This window comes from Spodoptera frugiperda, chromosome 1 (genome assembly GCF_023101765.2).
Source record: "Spodoptera frugiperda isolate SF20-4 chromosome 1, AGI-APGP_CSIRO_Sfru_2.0, whole genome shotgun sequence".
Classification (NCBI taxonomy): Eukaryota; Metazoa; Arthropoda; class Insecta; order Lepidoptera; family Noctuidae; genus Spodoptera; species Spodoptera frugiperda.
The window spans coordinates 7594182-7615070 of NC_064212.1; the positions used below are offsets into that span (position 1 = coordinate 7594182).

General features: G+C 35.6%; 3 protein-coding genes and 1 long non-coding RNA gene across 7 annotated transcripts in view; 2 read left to right on the forward strand and 2 right to left on the reverse strand.

Annotated features, from left to right (window-relative positions):
- The window catches only part of LOC118273529 (bcl-2-related ovarian killer protein homolog A-like), a 53550-nt gene extending 47235 nt beyond the window's left edge, over window positions 1–6315 (forward strand). The window contains exons 2-6 of the mRNA XM_035590545.2: window positions 664–859; window positions 2682–2917; window positions 3002–3262; window positions 5084–5242; window positions 5872–6315. Of these exons, the coding sequence (XP_035446438.1) occupies window positions 790–859; window positions 2682–2917; window positions 3002–3262; window positions 5084–5242; window positions 5872–6021 (876 nt within the window). The 5' untranslated portion in view covers window positions 664–789 and the 3' untranslated portion in view covers window positions 6022–6315. The remainder of the gene's footprint in view (window positions 1–663; window positions 860–2681; window positions 2918–3001; window positions 3263–5083; window positions 5243–5871) is intronic.
- LOC126910817 (uncharacterized) overlaps window positions 1–20889 on the reverse strand; it is a 289873-nt gene that overhangs the window by 113395 nt on the left and 155589 nt on the right. The window lies entirely within an intron of this gene.
- LOC118273232 (cullin-3) lies at window positions 9940–17665 on the forward strand. Of its 3 annotated transcripts, XM_035590094.2 has the most exons (16): window positions 9940–10108; window positions 10516–10678; window positions 11841–12038; window positions 12123–12308; window positions 12550–12753; window positions 13245–13424; window positions 14098–14292; window positions 14404–14580; window positions 14690–14860; window positions 15518–15625; window positions 15757–15881; window positions 16017–16227; window positions 16589–16758; window positions 16842–16980; window positions 17064–17216; window positions 17552–17665. In XM_035590094.2, the coding sequence occupies exons 2-15, from the start codon at window positions 10619–10621 to the stop codon at window positions 17214–17216; spliced, it is 2277 nt and encodes a 758-aa protein (XP_035445987.1). In that variant the 5' UTR covers window positions 9940–10108; window positions 10516–10618; the 3' UTR covers window positions 17552–17665. The 3 variants fall into 3 exon arrangements, with proteins under 3 accessions (XP_035445987.1, XP_035445988.1, XP_035445985.1); XM_035590095.2 differs by lacking the exon at window positions 9940–10108 and adding an exon at window positions 10242–10375 and having other exon boundaries at window positions 17064–17665; XM_035590092.2 differs by lacking the exons at window positions 9940–10108; window positions 10516–10678; window positions 17552–17665 and adding an exon at window positions 11525–11737 and having other exon boundaries at window positions 17064–17443.
- On the reverse strand, window positions 17655–20716 carry LOC118273234 (tectonic-1). Of its 2 annotated transcripts, none has more exons than XM_035590096.2 (6): window positions 20568–20716; window positions 19908–20487; window positions 19605–19820; window positions 19397–19532; window positions 19131–19312; window positions 17655–18710 (listed from the first exon to the last, which is right to left on the reverse strand). In XM_035590096.2, exons 2-6 carry the CDS (start codon window positions 20388–20390, stop codon window positions 17658–17660), a joined length of 2070 nt encoding a protein of 689 aa, XP_035445989.2. In that variant the 5' UTR covers window positions 20391–20487; window positions 20568–20716; the 3' UTR covers window positions 17655–17657. The 2 variants fall into 2 exon arrangements, with proteins under 2 accessions (XP_035445989.2, XP_050550507.1); XM_050694550.1 differs by having other exon boundaries at window positions 18569–18710; window positions 19235–19312.

Here is a 20889-nt window from a genome sequence, read left to right on the forward strand (position 1 = left end):
ACAAAAGTATATTACTGCCGTAAAAAGTAGATTAAAATCTCGTAAAGTATGATTTATAGTAACTATCATCTGGTCTTTGTTACTCTGGCGTTTCATTAATCTTTCAATGGAGAGTAAATCTTTTATAGTTCTCTCACTATAAACTTCTATAAATACATTAGAAACAATAAACTGTTTATTATCAGTTTTCAATGCGAACGTGCTTGTAATTATTTTTCTGAAAGGTACAAGGCCTGCTATGAAAACAGTTAAACTACCTAGTAAACTCTCGATACGATTTATATGCTTTTTAAGGGGGGGAAATGATCCAATGACTTGAAAGGGAGTGTCAGACTCTTACTGACTAAAAACCACCCCGTTCCTACTTCTGTTTTTCGAGCCGGAGTCCCGGTAACCCGCCAGGCAGTCCGCAGCTCCGGGTCACGATTGCTAAGGACAAAAAATGTATTTGATCAAGCACTTTGCTCTCTCTCGATTCGATGTGAGAACATTTTGGCAACATCTGAGTTTGAAAGGAACAGAGTTAATAACAACTTGCTATACTCCTACTCTAATCATTCCTTTAACTTTTGAACTTTATGTAATAAAAATAAATGTGACTAAATTTATCTATGAAAGAACTATCAATGTGTCATTAACTAATGGTACTTTTTACCTTTCCAGATAGGGCCACTAACAGATCCAAGATGGGTGCCGCAAGCGTTAAGAATACCAGAGGCGAGCAACATCGCCATTCAAGTCACTCCACCAGATGGCGAAGAAGATGACGAGTTTGTACCGACGCTGCGCATGCGACGGAAACTGAGCACGCCGCTCAGTGCGATGCCCGGAGTAACAGATGGACTGATTAACTTACCAAGTAAGATGACTTAGAAATTTAAGACTTATAAAATAATATTAATTTAATAACGTCACGCCTTTTATCCCTGCAGGGGTAGACAGAGGTGCACGTTACGGGCACGTAATTGCGCCACACAATGTACACCCATCTTTCACCATTTGTGTTATAAGTCCCATGTAATAGGGAGTGAACCTATTGCCATATACTGGACACAATCCCAGACTCTCTGCAGTAATACTTTGCCTGACCCGAGAATCGAATCCGAGATCCCTTGTCCGGCAGTCTCACTTGCGACCACTCGACCAACGAGGCAGTTTAAGACTTATTCTAACCGTAAAAATAACACCTGGGGCCTTAAATAGTGTATTTAAATACAATAATTGCAAAATTAAACAGCAAAGTTATCATAATTGTAGACTTGTCAAAATCAAACAAACAAAACTTGCCTTAATCTGTAATTATAAAATCAATGTTATACAATTCTGTTACTATTGTAATGACTGACTAAGACCCTTGTTATTCCCTAATTCAGAGTTAGATGTTTGTTCTACGTCAATTTAACACCTGAAGGATAACGCCTGAATATTGAAATGTTACTTAATTTTCAGTTATACTTAAATATCATGCTATCTCTCTTATATTGTAAAGAATTTATAGTAATAGAACTATTTTTGACAGTGTCTTAAAATTGAATGGCATTTGAATATTTGACCATAAGGGTGCTTTTACACCAGGGATGTGTATGTAACTATGCGCCCGTTTCCACTGATAGTAAGTTACGTTGTGTTAGGAAGATTCGCAGCATTTCTGTTGGAAAAGTACCCTAAGTCTATGCAGCCTTAAGTGCCACTAGAAACTTGTAGAGTTACACAATAATGTTGTAATTGGCACTATAAGCATTTCGGTTATTAACAAATTCTAATACGATCGTGGTGTTGATCGATTCCCAATGAGTCTTCAGACTTGAGCAAATAGTAGATCTATACTACAGTCCAGTTTACACAGTTTTTATACATGGAAAAAATATAATACAAAATTATAATAATTGCAAATCTTTGAAAATAATATCTGTCTGTGATGTTACGATTCGTATAAAAGCCTTTAATAAGCTCTCGTAATAACATAACCCCTAATTAATTAATTAGACAATAATGGAGTAGGTATATTCCCAGAAGTAGGAGTAATTACGATACCATACCTCATTACTAAATCTCTTTCTTTTAACACAAAGCCCAAAGCTGTGTAGGCACGTTAATTCCACATAAGATTAAACTTGATTTCTAAATTCACAACACAATTTCAATTTAACCTATAGACAAGATCTACACAAACATTGTAAATTAGTAAGATCTGCAAAAACCACAAGTGTTGTTTAATTCTATTGAAGTACAAATTCAAGAACAACTTAGACAGGTTTTGTGTTACGTAAGATCGAAGCAACAAGGAATTTGAGAAGTACATACTTAGTAGATACTTATGTCATTTAGATTATTCATTAAAACCACAGGCACGCCAAATGGTGCTTAACTTTTCACCCCCACACATGTAGATAAAGTTTACAAAGACTTTCAGTTTAGATCACTAAAATAATTTTAACCTCTTTGAAATAATTTTAAAGACACACACAAGATGCTTTAATTAGTAACCGCCTAATAAGTTGAGGTTTACATACTTTGTGGTTCCAACTATCTGGGTAATCTAAAATAATTTGCGTCGAAAATAATCGCAAATTTAATTAAAATCTTCGGTGAACCAGAAAATAGTAAGATAACAATAAGGCTACAGTTAGATTAAGAAGTTGGAGATAATTCTTGGACAAATTGGTTTGTGGTATCTGCAGATCTACGCGCTTCTCCATCGCGATCGTTGTCGCCATTGGATCGCACGAAGCGACGTTTCAGCACTATGGTCTCAAGCAGCGCCGCCGCAGCAGTGTCCCGGCGGCTGTCGGCAACTATTGGCTGGTGCCTCGCCAGCCCCACACAAGTCAAGCCACAAATAGTCCGGCAAGGACGCGCTTTATGCCTACAATACATTAAGACTCAGATTAGAAGATCCACTTTATGCGAAAAGAAGGTAATCTTAACGACTTTCAACGATTACATAAGTAGGCAAATTAATTGAATACTTTAAATCCTTATGATTTAACGTTTTTCACAGCAAATAGTAATGAAACGATTGCAACGAATGCTGGAGACTGAATGCGGGGAGGAGGCTGTGAGTAACACGGAGTCCGGGGTGCTGGTGGGGCTCCGGGCGTTGTGCGCTGCGCTGGAGAGGAAGCGGCCTGATGCATTCCGGCAAGTCGCAAGACAGGCCACTCGCGCCCCCTCCGCCATGCTGCGCTCAGACACAGCAATCGCGGAACTCGCCCTTGCACTAGCGAGACGCATCACTAGGGAAAATATCACATGGTCTAAGGTAAAGCAATGCAATAAGTTTCCCCTCAGCCTTGTTCGTGGCGTTGTAGGAATGTGTAATCTTTCTTGTGAACAGTCGTAAATACTCTTCCTCAATAAATACGACATAAAATAAAAGGCCGATGTTCAAGTTAGTCGCTATGTTCACTTAGGCTAACGCGTTCAAAGATCCAATCGACGACTTCAACTTTATACATTGTATAGTGATAAAGACCTAATATAATTGCCACAAGTCTTAGCCATTACTTTGAGAATCTAACTATCGGTAAATTAACGCCTTTGTCTCTCAAAGTCAATGTGTCCTTTGTATTATATTAATAAAGTTTTAGAAGACAGATATTGAGACCTACGGCGATTTTGGTTCACGTGGAGTGAAACTTGTGTAGTTCCACGAAAATAGTCTCGTTCAATGAACATAGTTTAATCAGGTCAGCCAATACCAGCGACAGCGGCAGGTAAAAGCTTCCTCCAAATTAGTTTGCAAGAACCTCGGCAGTTCACTTTCTAGTCTAGATTCTACCCTTAAAGCAATTTAATACTAAAACCAATATAACCATCCTCAAACTGAACTTGGCTACCGATTTTAAGCGTCTAGAGTGGACTTAAAATCGACGAGATCCTTACTTAGGTAAATTTGTTCCTTAACTGACTTTTTTCTTTACCGAGTCGAGTTTCCGGGTTACAAATCTTGAAGTTAATCGAGGAAAATTCAATGTGCTGTGAAAATCGAAATTCGTGTATAACTTTTTAAATGATCCACCAGATCATCAGATACTAGTATATTCGTTTTGAACGAAACACTTTCTATTGCACATGGTCCACAATTAAGAACTATACTTACAGTACAGACTACGGAAATCATCAGCAGGTATGAGGTTTATCCTACAGATTTTAATAAAAACTGCCTTCCTGAATAATAAACAACTCAATAAGTAGTCTTGGACAGCCTCCAGACTAATAACAAGAAAGTTCAACATCTATACTTTAGTTCTGCTTAAGAAAATCGAAAAATCACGCTAGTATTAAAACAACAGAAACGTTTTAAAAAGAGATTTACCTACATTTGTATGATTTTAATTAGCAGTAGACGGGGCTACGAAATTAAACGGGGCATTCCAGTCAAGTAATAATTACTCCTGGTGTAAGCTATTATTGAAATGTTGCTAAACAAACGCTGACATAAAATGAGATGGATACCAGAAGAGCCGTAAGGTGTAACTCGTGTGGCCTCGCGTAGGAATAAACTCCAAATCTTTACGTCGCGCTATTACTAATTGCGCAGTTCTACAAATCGGCAAATTGAATTTTAAATCTTAAGACATTAGGTACTAATTAGAACTAAAACAGATTTTTTTGCTATTACAAATCTATGTATTTGTTTACATCTGTCTCCTAGCTCTTAGGTATTGTTAATTAAACTATTTGTTGTTGAAGAAGTTTTAACTAACGTATTTTTTTCTAATAGAAATAACGAGACTGAATTGAAAACAAAATAAATATGTCCTCTCAATCACTAATTTGCCTAGTTACAAAAGCAATCAACCAACCAATAGCTTATAGTTTCTCACACTGGATCGATATCGAAGTGATCCATCCTCTGTTCGTATCTAAGCTTACCTATAAAATCAAATCATCATGATTGTTAATAACGTTCCGACGTTAGAAGCAAAATTGAAAAGAAAGGGACAATAGAAAACCAAACACATAACAATGTAACAATAAAAGCAAGTCAATACTGACTTCGTAAGCAAAAATAAATTGGGTCAACACCAAATTCGTTTTGCAAAACTCACGAGCTTAAATTGATTCGACATTATTTCAGATTGCAGCTGTTTATTGTGTTTGTGGGGCCTTGGCGAGAGAAGCTGCTGAGGCTGCGGATGGAGAACCAGCTCTTGAGCTAGTGTCAGCCCCTGCAGCCGCCATAGCTGACCTTCTTCATGAAGAACCTGGCTCCTGGATTGCGTCACATGGCGGATGGGTACACGTCTATTTATTACGTTTGTAGATTAGGCTACCTTGTGATGTAGTGGTCAAAGGCATATGATAATAATTATGTTGATTGGTTAAAAATGTTGCGACCTTACCTATTTTATTTTTTTTATTTTACGACTAAGGAGTATTCTGTATTTGACATGAAATTATTAACAAAAACTCCTTGGGTGAAGTTACGTTAGGTATTATGTTACGCACTTTTTTCATTAAGGTACTAAGTTTTTCTTTCCTACAAATTACTTCGAAAACTTCCATTAGATACTGAAACTACTTAAACTGTTAATCGTAGGTACAACCTTATACTACTACTTATAATAATTACTATGTAATACTTAAATACTTTTATAAGGTTAAGTTTTATATCAACAATTTCTTTATTGAAGCCTTCTTTAAGTATTTGTAGCCCAACCTCCGTATTAAAAAAGTATTATTGATATTTGATAGAGTAGGAGCCCTTGAATCAGATGATCTAAAATGCAATATTTTCTTACCCTTTATAGCTAAGTATATAATAAAGTTATTTTTGAACTGCCTAAAAATAGCTGCATACTATGTCCCTACATATTACTTTAATTTCACAATCAAGGCACTAAAATAGTTTGTATTTGTTTTCAGAACGGTCTAGTGGAGCGACTACTGGCCAGTGAAAGAGATCAAAGATCCGAGAAGAACCTTCGTGTGATGGTGTCATTTTTCGTGCTAGTGTGTCTAAGTTTATTATTGTTTAGATGGGTCCTACACGCACACCCAGCATACAACGACTAAAACCTCCTCTAGCTATTATTTCAATAAAAACCCAACCAGAAATAAAAGAGCCGGCGCCATGTTGCAGATGTCCTGAGACTCTAAAACGATTGGAGCGCCATCTATGGTTTTTATTTTCTGGCGAGGCTATAGTTAGTTGTGACGTTATGATACTAGATTAGTAGTGTTATTTTAGGTGAATGTTGTTTCCTTTAGATTAATAGCGATCAGAGGTAGCGAAGTAAATATTTAATTATGTAAACAAAGATTATTGTATTATGAAACCACAAAACAAAAATATCTTGTTGATGTACCCATCATTGGTTTTATTTTTACTGAACACATCTTCAGCTTGCTTAGTTCCGCCTCTTCCCTGCAGGCCTGTGGACGCTTAAAAATAAAATTTTCTGTTACTTAAATATATTTACTTAGATAACTATGTGTTATTTATCTTCGCCTTGTTATTTGATACTACTGTGTGATTCTTCTTCAACTTCTTATTTATCTAATACATAAATAGAAACCTTAAACAAAGTTCAATAGAACTCTAAATATACCTGTTTGTGTACCTAATACTTGCCTTATTATATTATATTACATTGACTTCAAAATAACTAGAAATACGCGTCTTTTTGGAAAAAATAAGATAAGATATTTTGAATGGGATTGTTAATCACACTAAATATCATAAATGTGAATGTTTGTTTGTTTGGTTTGTCCGTCAATCATGCTGAAACTACTGAACGGATTTTGATAAAATTTGATATACAGACAGGGTATGACCTGACTTAGGTGAAATTATATTTTTTATACCACGGGAACGCGGGGTAATCCGCTGGCAGAAGCTATAGCTGTTTTCTGTATATTTTCTAACAAAGTGTAATAATATCAATAGGCATTTTATCCTTTTTTAAGAATGATAAATTATCTATTTTCTTTTGACATATGAACCGAAATAAATCATTAACGCTTGTCTTATTTACCCAATTCAACTTCAACAACAGTGTATGTGGTTAAACGGACACGAGAGTTTTGAAAACACAGAATGGTTTTGTCCTTTTGCATATACCTATATATTTTCATAAGTGGCGCCATGCAGCCTATGTTACATGTGGGTACATCTTACGAAATAAAGTGCTTATTAAATGCTACAAATACAAAAACACAAAAGTGCTCCATATCGAATATAACATAATCGAAAGTCCAAAGATGTAAATTAATCGACACGATCTTCATAACCATGTTGTTTAATTACTTATTTATTGCCAAACTTAACACAGCAAATTATTAAATACTTATATACTTAGGCCTTTATTTATGTTGCAAATGAAAATAAATACGTAGTTATTTTCAAGTTCTGTTTTCCAACTTGTTTGTTATTTACCCTTATTCCTGGAACTAGTCCTTCCCCGAAGCAAGTACATGACTAAAACCTACAAATATACAACTTATAATGTATCCTAAAAGCCTTAAAAGCATATCAAATTATGAGCACACACTTACTCGGAAAAAACACAAAATAAACACGAAATGGTTACCTACTTATAGTATTTAAGTACTTCATAGGTAGTCTGTAAATAAATAAATATATATAAAGAATTCGTAAAATAAATGGGTAGTTATTTACGTAACGTAAAAATAGTAAAGTTTACGATCCCTCAGTTCTCACACAGCAACAGCCCAATTTCCGAAAAGTGCCAAAGTGTAGGTGCCTTCTTTAAAAATTGACGTGGAACGACTAGCTATTAGCTATAGACTTTATGTACCTCAAGAATTTTTAGACTAGGTACTATTTTATAGGTAAATAAAATAAAACTTTTAGTAATTATCTTTTAAGTGTTTTAAATATAAACTATTTTGGTACCACACTTAAGTACTTAATACCTTAATATTTTTACACGATTAAAAGTAACAACACACCTGTTAATCCTCGATAGGGTAGGTAAAAGTGTATTGTGTATACAAACAATTTAATATAGTACCCATTGTTCACGAGTTATGTTAGTCCTATGTTAGGGCATGATGTTTGAGCCTATTACAGTGTACACATCACTTAGAATTTAATCCAGACACCCAGTGATATTTACGGGCCTGCCGACAGTGAGCAAGGGTAGCTAGGGCGCGACTAGTTTGAGCCCGCGTCGCGTACCGCGCGCGCCTCAAAAATCCAGACCACCACGGATAGGACCCAGCGGACTGATGGACGATCCAGAGTTGCGGACTCGAAAAGCAGGTATAGGAATGCAGTGGTTTTTAGTTAATAAGAGTCTAACACTCCCTCTCGTCTTACCCAAGACAGGAGGCCGTTGGATAATTTTCCCCCTTCAAAAAAAAGACTCCAGTGATTTCACCTACGGAGAAATTATCAGAGAAAATGTACTTCGGTCGACCCGGTTATTGAAACCGATAATGCTTGCACGACATTCACAACTAGCCCTAATGAAACAATGTCTAAAAACAACCAGTCAATGAACTTTTGATATTCGACCAAAACAAATAAAATTATTAGTGAGACACACAAACCAGTAAATTACTCTATTCTCGTCCTCAGACACTCAACACTATGTCGAGGTATTACCTGTATTACCTGCGTACATAGATCTAGACCACTACAAATAACTAAGCAATTTACTGGTAATCTAGGCTTTGTAATTGGGTCTGACCAGGCATTCGATGTCAACAGGGATGACCGGAAATAATATAGGTCTCAATAGGTTACCTAGGAGAGATGACGATGGGGGATTAAATCCCGGCGACCGTTGATTGAGGCTTTATTAGAGCAGTAGGTGTTTAAGTGGTAAGTATTTATGCTCAAATTCATGTCAAATTAGATGAATCAATTGCCTGCCTCATTAATTGATTGATCAATAACACCTGTAAAAATATTTCGTCTTTTATTTATGGAGGGCAAACGAGCAGATGTATCACCTGATGGTAAGCGATCAGCGCCGCCCATTGGCACCCGTAACACCAAAAAGTTAGTCTTTTAGTATTATAGTTTAGTAAAACGCCATTTGTCAAAACAGACATGCAAAATATACGTTGGGTGTATCTATAGATGGACCCGAGATGGTGGCGCGTGTTGTGTCCACGCGCGTTTACAACTCCGAGACGTAGCACGGAGGAGTCAACACCTCACTCCTCTGTGCTCGACTATTGAGGTGGGGCCTGGCAAGGCAGGCCGCCACGAGTTCGGGGGCCGAGGAAGAATTTCGTTTCCCGCACCCTCGTACCCACGTGTGAGACGGGACACCGGGGTGGGTTTTAGTCAGTAAAAGTCTGACAGTCCCTTTCGTCCTCCCCAGGCGAGAGGGCTCCATGAGGATTTCCCACCTTGGGGTCAAAAAAAAAAAAAAAAAAAAAAAAAGCGGTGTATCTATAGATAGTATAGTATAAAGTAGTCTATTCACTCCAACTCGTCACGTATCGTGACTCATAGCGCCATCTTCTTTCACGGTAGTGTACTATTACCCCAGTAAGCTTTTGTAACTTCAATTTTTTTACAGAAATTGTAGGTACATAAAAAGCTATAAAAAACTAAATATTAAATAATATCTCATTTTTAAATAAATCCTTTCCTCGAGTTAAATCAACAAATTAAACATTATCTAGTAAATAGGCAACATTAGAAACTCAACTTTTGACTTCATATTAAAAATATCATGTTTATCTATTGTTTTAAAACATGAAATTAACTTATTACATTTCACTTGAGAAGAGCCTTTTGACTAGAAGATAAATTGATACAAATATTTATTTGACAATGAAATGGAATGGCTATTGAAGATCTCTATGAAAAAAACATGTAGTCTTCTTGTAAAATTTAAATTTAGTTTATGTTGCAGGTGTTGTAGCATTAATGTTGCGTAATTCAGCAATAATACTTCATCGAAGAATGATGGTTGACTAAAAAGATCAATGCTCAAAGTACAAAACTGAAAAAGTGATTAAAAGCATAAAGCATTATAGATTTGTTTATGGTCTGGTCAGAAAGCTGAAACAATTGAAGATTCTAATAGGCATGCTAAAGCGGAAAAATACATGTACTATAAATATTGCGATAGTGAAATACTTGTGACCAAGCTAGCTGTGGATAATCTCATTACTTGTAAGTTAACACATCCTTGCATAAAGTGCTTATATGAATCTGAATAATAATAGCCATTGCAGAGAAAAGGAAATCAAAAAAGAACGTCACCCTCGGAACGTGAGGTGGCGCTATTGTATATGAGCTTTTGCACGAGAGCGAAAGAGATAAAAGATATTTTAACTGTCAATGTCAATAAGACTATTCACAAATATGACTGGAGTCTCAGAATTTATTATTTTTAATTGACACCTACTAGAGCAGATTCCTGAATATACTTTATAATTTGTAAATATATTATTGTATTAATAACAAACCGTTCTAATAGTGTAAAAAATAAATGGTAGCGACTCAGTGAAGTGCGGATTTGTTGAGGGCAAATTGCATTATTCGTTGTGTTTAGTTGTTTACTAAAACTCTCTTTGCAGGTGTAAATGAGAGTAACGATGTGTTATCGCGACAACAAATGAACAGTGATCAAATCTTCTTTAATTGTGTAGTATTTCGTTGGTACAAAATATTGTAGCCGCAATGATGAAAAGTACGTTACCTAAGGACAAACCTGGCAAAATGAGGATCCGAGCATTCCCAGTAAGTGTCACTCTGTCAATCATTTTTATCAATGCTCGCATACAAGCTATCGGTTGCTATAAATAAATGTGTTTATTTCTCTATTTTCCTATGTCCCTACCACAATCATTTAATGTTTCTAATAATTTCACAATTGCATGACTTATTTTGAAAATTACCTTCAAAAAATCATTGTGCTTTTGTAAGCTTTCATGATAAAGCTCTATGCTATGGCTCTATGTAATATCAAACATTTCATTGTAATTAGTAGGTAGGTAGTACCTATTATGTTATCTTCAATGTAGGTACCATTATTAAGGACACATTACTCATTACTGTATTTTTACTTCTATAGGAAACTGTAATAATATGTTTAAACCAATGAATCATCACACCTAAAACATACTATCTTATTGGAATGAAATTCAGTGAAATTGAACTTGACATACTTTTCTCTATGTTACCTGCAAATGAGTAAAAAATAGACTAAACCTTATTTTAGGTTATATGTAGGGATAGGAGAATTCTTAACTATTGTCTATTTACAATTACAAAAGCCTATGTGTATGTTTTTTTACCTTATCATTACTTGCATTGCTAACTTATTTTTGCTAATGCCTCATTTTCAGTACATAATTATTCATAAGTTTTATGTACTTAGGGATATAGTTTTTAATAAATGATGTCATTGGTATTCCCAATTTATGTTTAGAAATAAATCATTCGTAACATATAGTTTTAACCAAAGAGGTTTATATTACACATTTTATATAATGGTAACATTTCAGACAATTTAACTGTCAATATGATTTAAAAATAGAAACCAATTTATTTTACTTTAGAACAAAATTTTTGTAATCAATATGTCATAATTATATTTTTGATGACAGGAGTGAAAATCAATCAAAAGATAAACATTCGTATTTTTTCTTAATATACATATTAAATGTTTTTGAACTTATATTTTAATTTTGTACAATGTTGGTATAACGCAGTAAACAATTAATTTTCAAGATGACGAGAAAATTTCAAGTGTGGAACTATTCCGAACCATATTACCAAATGTATCCAGACACTTGGGTCTGTATTGTGTCTAATGTGTAGCTGCTATGGTTAAGGAACTATTTCAGTGTGTATGAATTATTAGAAGCAAATAATAAACAACAATGCATCTACCTTACAGATGACTATGGATGAGAAGTATGTGGAGAGCATATGGAGTTTACTAAAGAATGCGATACAGGAAATACAAAAGAAGAACAACTCGGGTCTCTCCTTTGAGGAACTTTATCGCAATGCTTATACCATGGTCCTCCACAAACATGGTGAAAGACTGTACACTGGATTGAAAGAAGTGGTCACTCAGCATCTCGAGACAAAGGTACAAACATTAGCAATAACTTATGAATGGATGTTTGCACATGTTGTCAAGTGTATGTTTACAATCCATTATTATCTTTTATAGGTCAGGGAAGATGTCCTGCACTCATTACACAATGGATTCCTTCAGACCCTCAACAATGCTTGGACAGACCATCAAACTAGTATGGTCATGATCCGAGACATACTTATGTACATGGACAGGGTATATGTACAACAAAATGAGGTGGACAACGTCTACAATCTGGGACTTATTATATTTAGAGATCAGGTAAGTGAAGTAACAGTATTTAATAAATGTCTTATAACATTTGAGCTGTATGTTTGTATATTTATACTAGCTACTCTCGCGCGGTTTCACCCACTGGTCGGCTTCTATTCATCGTAGTCTGTAGCCTTCCTCAATTAATGGACTATACAACACAAAAATATATTTTTTAAATTGACCTAGTAGTTCCTGAGATTAGTATGGCAAAACAAACAAACTCTTCAACTTTACATTTTATTCCAAGGTTGTACGCTACGGGTGTATCCGTGACCACCTACGCCAGACACTGCTAGAGTTGGTGGCCCGCGAGCGGCGCGGTGAAGTAGTGGACCGGCTGGCGATACGCAACGCTTGCCAGATGCTCATGGTGCTCGGCATCAACTCACGTGCCGTATACGAGGAAGATTTTGAGAAGCCGTTCCTGCATCAGTCTTCCGAGTTTTACAGGGTAAGTCTTAAACAAATTGGTAAATGAAATAGCAGCCAAACAAAATTGGCAATCAAAGTAATAATGTTCTTGGGCATACTGCCATAGTAATATTGCTTTATTATGTGTTTAGACAGGTGGATTCAACAGCTGATATACCTGATAGTATTTAATCTATTGATCTGCTTGTAACCTTTACCAAACATAATATAGCTAAGGTCATACCTACATAGTAGGGCAAACAAACCATTCTGGCTAAAAGTTATTATTCATAAATTAATCAATGTACTAGCAATTCAATGTTTTGTCAATTTCTTTGGAACTTACTTAAAACGAAAATTACTTATTTTTAATGGTATACAATAACGCGATATAGAACATGATTGCTGAAAATTGCTAATATATGTCACAAGAGAAACGAAGACCTTTATTTTCACTTTCTTACTGGGTATTTTAGACTACCAGGCGAAATGTAGTTTGTAACTTTATACAATGTAAATGGTTGTTTTTAGATGGAATCTCAAAAGTTCCTTGCGGAAAATAGCGCAGCGGTTTACATAAACCGCGTCGAGGCTCGTATCGCTGAAGAAGCTGAGCGAGCACGTCACTACTTAGACGAGAGCACCGAGCCACGCGTCGTCGCCGTCCTCGAACACGAGCTCATCGAGCGACATATGAAGACCATCGTTGAGGTACACCTTTTAACGAACAGACCCGTCACCAGTACCCTTAGCACGAGCTTGCTTTACGTTAAAAGTAATCGAATCGGCGTCAGCGCTCAGTGAACACCTAATAAACCAACCAATGCAACAAAACTCATACTTAGGGTACTGATGGTAAGCAATCGGCGTCACCCGTGAACCCCTGCAATACCAGATGAGTTACAAGTACTTTATTGACCTTTTGTGTATTTGGGAATGCACGAAGTTAGAGGAAATTACTAGGTTTTTAGTAACCTGATTTGCATGCACAACGGAAACATTGTTTTCTTTCCTGAACCAATCAATGAACAGAATATCAAGATACTTGACTTTTCCTTTATTTTTCCTGTTTTTAAAAAGTTTGTTTATCCTTATTAAAAGATTCCCCATGTTTCAACTTGTTATTAATTGTTAAACAGGAAGTACATATAATATGTAGTAAAGCTAAATCAATTATTTAGCTTTACTACATAATATGTAGTAAAGCTAAATAATTGACTTCTCACTCCCAGTTCTTACAAACATTCTTATGTTTGCTCATAATGTTTTAATAATTATTGAGTTGTGTTTAATATGTATATAGATTATTGTTCTCAAGAAGTCAGAATTTCTAGATATTTTTGAAGTCTTTCTTTCTGATATGTGGTAATTTCATGTGCAATAGATGGAGAATTCAGGCGTAGTGCACATGTTGATGCACACGCGTACGTTGGAGCTGGCGTGCGTGTACAAGCTGTTGTCGCGCGTGGCCGAGGGACTGCGCACCGTGGCCGACGCCGTGTCGGCGCACCTGCGCGAGCAGGGCCGCGCCCTCGTCACCGACACACACCACAACACCAACGCCATCACATTCGTGCAGGTATACATCACCTATTCATAGCGCATAATATTCTACAGACATACAACCGTTTTACTTGTTTACCGTACATAGAAACATTACCTTTACACATTATAATTTCTCTTGTTACAGAACCTTCTCGACCTGAAGGATAGATTCGACCATTTCCTTCAAAATTCATTTAACAATGATAAGATTTTCAAACACATGATCGCATCCGACTTTGAATATTTTCTCAACTTGAACAGCAAATCTCCAGAGTTTTTATCGCTGTTCATTGATGGAAAGCTCAAGAAGGGTGAAAAAGGCGTAAGTATTTCCATTACAATAAGTTTTAATAAAAAGTGAACAAATCTATTTCATCCCACTATCCAGTTTTACATAGTTGTATTTACATGGTATCTACGTCGTTTTCCAGATGAGTGAACAAGAAATAGAAGCTGTGTTGGACAAAACTATGGTGTTGTTCAGATTCTTGCAAGAGAAGGATGTGTTCGAGCGTTACTACAAGCAGCACTTAGCTAAGCGATTGTTACTCAACAAATCGGTGTCCGACGACAGTGAGAAGAATATGATCTCGAAACTGAAGGTAACTTCTAAACAAATATTACCGTGTAGAGCAAGTGTTCCTTGGTAATGTTACTCTCAGACAGAAATAAAACGTATTTTGGTTTCTAACCTTTCCCAGAAAGAAGGTTTACTTAAGGATGTTGAGCCGCGAGATTTTCATTGTATAATCGGAGATGTCTCGCAAATAGAGAATTCAATAAGTGAATAGAACAATCCATCTGACCTCCCCATCCTGTCCACATATTTCTGCAAAATTCTTTACCAATTATAGATGGACATTTTTCGTAAGTGTCCCAATGCCTAGTACCCTGGTAGTTCTTTCTCTATAGTGAAAAGTCTGCTTAAAGTCTTGGGATGCAAATCTAAAATGTTTTTGCTTCTCTTTTCAAAATTACTTGATAGTAATACATTTCCAAAAGTGGTTTAGGTAAAGAATTTTGCAGAGGATTAAGACTTTAAGCAGGATTAATTTTAGTTTGAGTATATTGTATTATTAGTTTCGACAGTTAGACTTTGTACAGAAAATAATAACACCACAAGTTGAAATACGAAATTAGTATTAAAATAAGTATACAAATACAATATGTAATATATTTTGTATTTAATATAAATAGCTTCGAGTGCACACTCAAAATTAACATTATTTTTAATAAAACCAATGTATATGCTATTTCAGACTGAATGCGGTTGTCAGTTCACATCAAAGCTGGAAGGGATGTTCAAAGACATGACTGTCTCAAACACCATAATGGAAGAGTTCAAGGAACATGTGATGTCATCCGGGGTGAATCTTTGTTCTTTATTATATTTATGTGGTTTTAACGACGCTGACTGTAAGTTGCAGCTTACATTCGCGGATCACAAAAGATCTTACTATATTCTCAGTTTTCTATAGGAATCTATTCATAATTTCAGATCAACTTACATGGTGTGGACCTGTCAGTGCGTGTCCTAACAACTGGCTTCTGGCCAACACAGAGCGCGACGCCCAAGTGCAACATCCCTACAGCCCCGCGGAATGCATTTGAAGTTTTCAGAAGGTATAGAAAACATTCCAGTTATAATGTTATCCAATGACTAACAATTTGGTAACCAATTGATACTTTCTCAACTCATATTATGAATCTGAATATCTAATCTCTTCTTGGGTGTTTAATATAAATGTTGTGTGTCAGCTTCTACCTGGCGAAGCACTCGGGGCGCCAGTTGTCGCTGCAGCCCCAGCTGGGGTCCGCGGACCTGAACGCGACGTTCCGCGCGGCCGCGTCGTCCCCGCCGCGCTCGCCGCCCGCGCCGGCCGCGCCGCGCCGCCACATCATACAGGTCTCCACCTTCCAGATGTGCGTCCTTCTACTCTTCAACAAACGCGAACGACTAACTTATGAGGTATGATTTTTTTACATTTAACCTGCCACAAAATATTTTTAAGTACTCTTCAAAAGAAATAATTGTGAGAATATACATTTTTTTTTATCTTTATTGATTAAATTTCGAAGCTTTTAATCAAACATGATCATGGCAGCCTCATCGTACCCTAAAAGGAAAACAGAACAGGAAAGGAAACATTAGGTTCTCTTTAATTTATGGACAAATTGATATACTTTTACAGCATCTTTACTATGAGGCATAGATAATAAAGTTTGAAATACTCCTAATACACCAACATTAATAATCAGTTCAGCTGTTAATGTTATTATACAAAATTACAACGCAATAATTTTAATACTCATTCATTATATCGTTCCAGGAAATACTCAACGAGACTGATATTCCGGAAAAAGATCTGGTCCGGGCCCTGCAGTCGTTAGCGATGGGAAAACCGACGCAGAGGGTGCTCATCAAGCAGCCGAAGACTAAAGAGATAGAGCCATCACATCAGTTCTACGTGAACGACGCCTTTACTTCTAAGTTACATAGGTTTGTTACATTACTCCCGTATACACATATACCAACTCATGTTTGCAAACTATGATAGTTTAACAATGTAATGCGTTTTTCAGAGTTAAGATCCAGACTGTAGCAGCTAAAGGCGAATCTGAACCGGAGCGACGTGAAACACGTAACAAAGTCGATGAAGACCGTAAACATGAAATTGAAGCCGCCATCGTGCGTATCATGAAAGCCAGGAAGAAGATGGCGGTATGTTCGCTATATTATTACTTATTAACTCGTTCGTATTTGTGTTTTGTTGCGTTTTTAATTGCATTATTCTTCAATTTCAGCATACGCTCTTGGTCGCCGAAGTAACGGAGCAATTACGCGCACGTTTCCTACCGTCGCCAGTGGTTATCAAGAAACGCATCGAAGGGCTCATTGAACGAGAATATCTCGCTCGCACGCCTGATGACCGCAAAGTCTACACTTACGTCGCATAGGTTTGTAGCGACATCTCAACATTGCTCCGAACGATTTGTGTAAAAGCAGCTTCAGTTTATATTTACTGTCTTCTTTGCTTTTCATTATATTTTATTAGACTATTCTTTGAAGATTAATTATGTAAAAATATTGTAAATACCAATATAGCTCTAGTACCTTAACGTCATGTACTATGATAGTTTACCTCGTTTTCTTGATGCGGCTATATTAAAAACTTCCTTTATAACACTATGTTTTATTAAATTCTCGTTTGCCTCTTGAATATCGCTAATTCTTACCGCGCAAGTTTGTGTTGACGTGGTCTAATTGAACCTAAAATGGGTTTTATTTTCAGGCCACCACAAACTCAAGATCGTTAAGTCCTTGAAGGGGATGCCAAGTTAGAAGTGATAGAAGTAACAAAAGTATTTAAATTATTTCAAAATAAAAATTATTAGTTATTATTCAAGAGTTATTTTATTTGCAAAAAATAACATTACATAACAGCATATTGTTAAAATACATTTGTTGACCACTTGAGTACAGCTATTTTGAGGGAAGGGGAAGAAAAAATCTTTGGGTAAATGAATATTTAAATGTGGACCTCCAGCATATTCTATAACACTTGGCTTAGACAGATCCACGAAATTTATATCAATAGTAATGACAAATGAAATGTCTTCACCGATAAAAGTAAAATTATTTGTAGTCACTTCGTACTTTGCCGACATAATTTTGTTCTGTTCTGTGTAACTGTTTTCGTCGACATTAGCGTACATGAAGGTGATAGAGAGTCTGTTAATTAAATTATAACAGTAAAGTTTCAAAGTGTTTTCATTATATTCTCCATAAACAGGTTCCAACTTATGTTTGTCTAAACCCAAATATAGCCATTTGTCATCTGTAATATCTCGCGGGTTCCCAAGGGGGGAAACTGATATATTATTGTTTAATCTCAGCATTTCATTAATATCACTCTGTATATTGTTGCACATTTTTTGTTTCGATTTGTTCGTGGGAGAATAAATATAGCGACATTTTGTTCTTTTGTTCATCCCAAACTTTACAAAATTATTAGACGTGTTTGTTCTAACACACAGTCCATTTCTATTCTCTGGTAATAAAATCCTTCTTAATATCGTAGTATTATTAAAAAAGTGGTCGGAGTAATTATTACTAGCATAAGATGCGATAACCGGAAGGCCATTGATATATCCTAGATTTCCACTTAATTCTATTAAATTCTCTGTAGAATTATTTGCCATATAAAAATGTACTCTGACTTCTTGCATCATGAACGGCAAAGCATTCGATACATTTTGAACGTGTAATTTAATTGTCGCGTTCATTATCTTCAAATCGTAATAATAGAATTCGTATTCAACTTTCAACGCAATGTTGGTGCAAACATCTTCTGTACATGAAGCTTCATTTTGGATCTTATTATAATTTTTACAAAGTCCATTTTCACACGTGAGTATAGTCCAATTGATACAATGGAGAGTCGTGCAATTCTGAAAAATAAAACGTAGGTCAATTGCAAAACAACATATTATCTCGTGTGGTAGTGTATTATCATTAGATAATATACACTAACAACATTTACATTAGTTAATGTTGTTTTTCCTTATTTGTCTATTATTCTTCATATTAAATGGTATTTATGCCCGGACCAAGTACCTACTATGCATGCTGATACAGGTTTTTCAATAAAGGTAAGTTATCAATTTAAATTAACACCACTAACATAACCACCTCATTAATTCACTGGGTTACAATCCTTATTTTCTTATTTATACTACCAAAAGTTGAAATATAAGAAATACAAATTACTCAAAAATACTAAACAGATAAGCATAAAATTCAGTACAAAGTTACGACTAGAGTAGTCGCTGCAGCCACAGGTTGTTAGTTAGTTAGAAATGAATGCATACCAAAGCAGTACTGTTAATTGTGTTGTTAGTAGCACTAATAACCATAGCTTCTTCTGAAGTTTTTAAAATATTAAACATTTCTAAATCTTTAAGTTTAACATTACATGTCATTTTCTCTTCTTTGAGAAAAGCAATAGGTACTCTATCAGTACAGTAATTATTCATCATTGGTGCTGGGAAATCTGTAAATAAAGAAGATAATTTATATAATTTCACCCAAGATTAATAAAAATAGAGCGTCTTTAACTCTTCACATTATACCTTACCTAAATAATAAATTACTCCATTTTTTAATATCCATATAGGATCACCCTGTTTGTACAAGGTTTTTTTAAATTCATATGAGTGTTGTTTCTGACTAGAACTTTCCCATTTGTAATAAACTCCTGGAGTTTCACCATACTAAAATAAAAAACACATCAAGATCTATTACAATTTCAATATGTAATTCCAGAAGAAAATGTTTGAACTTGCCTTTTTAATGTTCCTTTTGCTCGGTAAATTAGTTTTGACAATACAAAAGAGATCATCAAGCATACTGCCCCCGTACCTCTGTTCGTCCAATAGGTGAGTTATACATCCGTCTACAGCTTTTCTATCACCCTTGCTAGGCTCGTGGCATTCAAACAGTTTGTAATGAATATCAGAACAATCTTCATCACAACAGCAATTTATGTCACATACTTTATACTGCAACAAAAACAAGGAACATTCTAGATTTCTATAATTCTCTTGTTATCCTAATAGGAAAACAATGTTTAAGAAACAGTTTCTTACCAATAAGTTACAATCACAAGGCATATTAAAGCTAGTTTTTGGTTTAACACTAGGTACACTAGAAGACTTATTTTTGGTTTCAAAGAATGTTATTTCTGTGATATTGTCATATTCAGTGCTTGTGTAGTACATCTCTGTGGTTGAAGTAGCTGCTTCTATGTCAGAAGTATTTTCATCATACAACACATCAAATATAGTTGTAGTTCCGTCTGTAGCTCCTATAGATAAATCTGGCATTGTGGAGTTATTATAAATCTTTGATGGAGACACATTTTTCAGTGATCTGCTTGAGATAGTTCTGTAGTAAAGAGCATGAGGTTTGATACTAATATTCTTCAGTAAATCATTTAGTATTTCTTTCTGTGTGGTCACACTGAGATTCTCTGGTTGTTCAGTCGGTATCTTCTCTTGAATATAATCCATTACACAAAACTGAATGAGTATTGACAAGAATGTAAAGGCTAGGTAGGTAATGACTTTCATTTTTCACTTATATTCTACCCCAAACTGACTAAAATTCCTAAGTACTAAGGTCACTTGCAACTGAACTGACCCTTTTGATTGGGTTTTTAACTTAAACCTGTAAAATAAATTATTTGCATAAATTGCATATAAAAATATATTATATTTTATTCATTGAAATCTTATTGGATTTCTCACCTGTTTAATCCTAAATTAATTATGTCACTTTGAATAAGTTGGTGAGATCCTCCTAGAAAATATTGTCGGATTCTATCAGTTATTGATGTTGTTGCTGGCACCCAGCAGTTTACTTGGATAGTGTGAGGCCCAGGCACTGCGGGCAGGCTGCAGCAACCATAGCCTACTATCCAGGATCGGCCTATAGAATCGAGACAGCTCACTTGCACTAGTAATTTTGGCCAACCTGATTTATAAATGATTAATATATATTATATTATGTATTCACAACAACCACTGTGTAAGCTTTATTTTGTTATGATTACGCACCTTGAACCCCTTT

Excerpts from the sequence above, each read along its gene's own strand:
- LOC118273232 (XM_035590092.2), top strand. The coding sequence starts at position 11,672 with ATGACGAGAAAATTTCAAGTGTGGAACTATTCCGAACCATATTACCAA. Across the intron at positions 12,754-13,244 it reads AGTCTTCCGAGTTTTACAGG|ATGGAATCTCAAAAGTTCCT; the intron begins GTAAGTCTTAAA and ends GGTTGTTTTTAG. Across the intron at positions 13,425-14,097 it reads ATATGAAGACCATCGTTGAG|ATGGAGAATTCAGGCGTAGT; the intron begins GTACACCTTTTA and ends CATGTGCAATAG.
- LOC118273234 (XM_035590096.2), bottom strand. The coding sequence starts at position 20,390 with ATGAAAGTCATTACCTACCTAGCCTTTACATTCTTGTCAATACTCATT. Across the intron at positions 19,821-19,907 it reads CTTGTGATTGTAACTTATTG|TATAAAGTATGTGACATAAA; the intron begins GTAAGAAACTGT and ends TTTTTGTTGCAG. Across the intron at positions 18,711-19,130 it reads CAATTAACAGTACTGCTTTG|AATTGCACGACTCTCCATTG; the intron begins GTATGCATTCAT and ends TTTATTTTTCAG.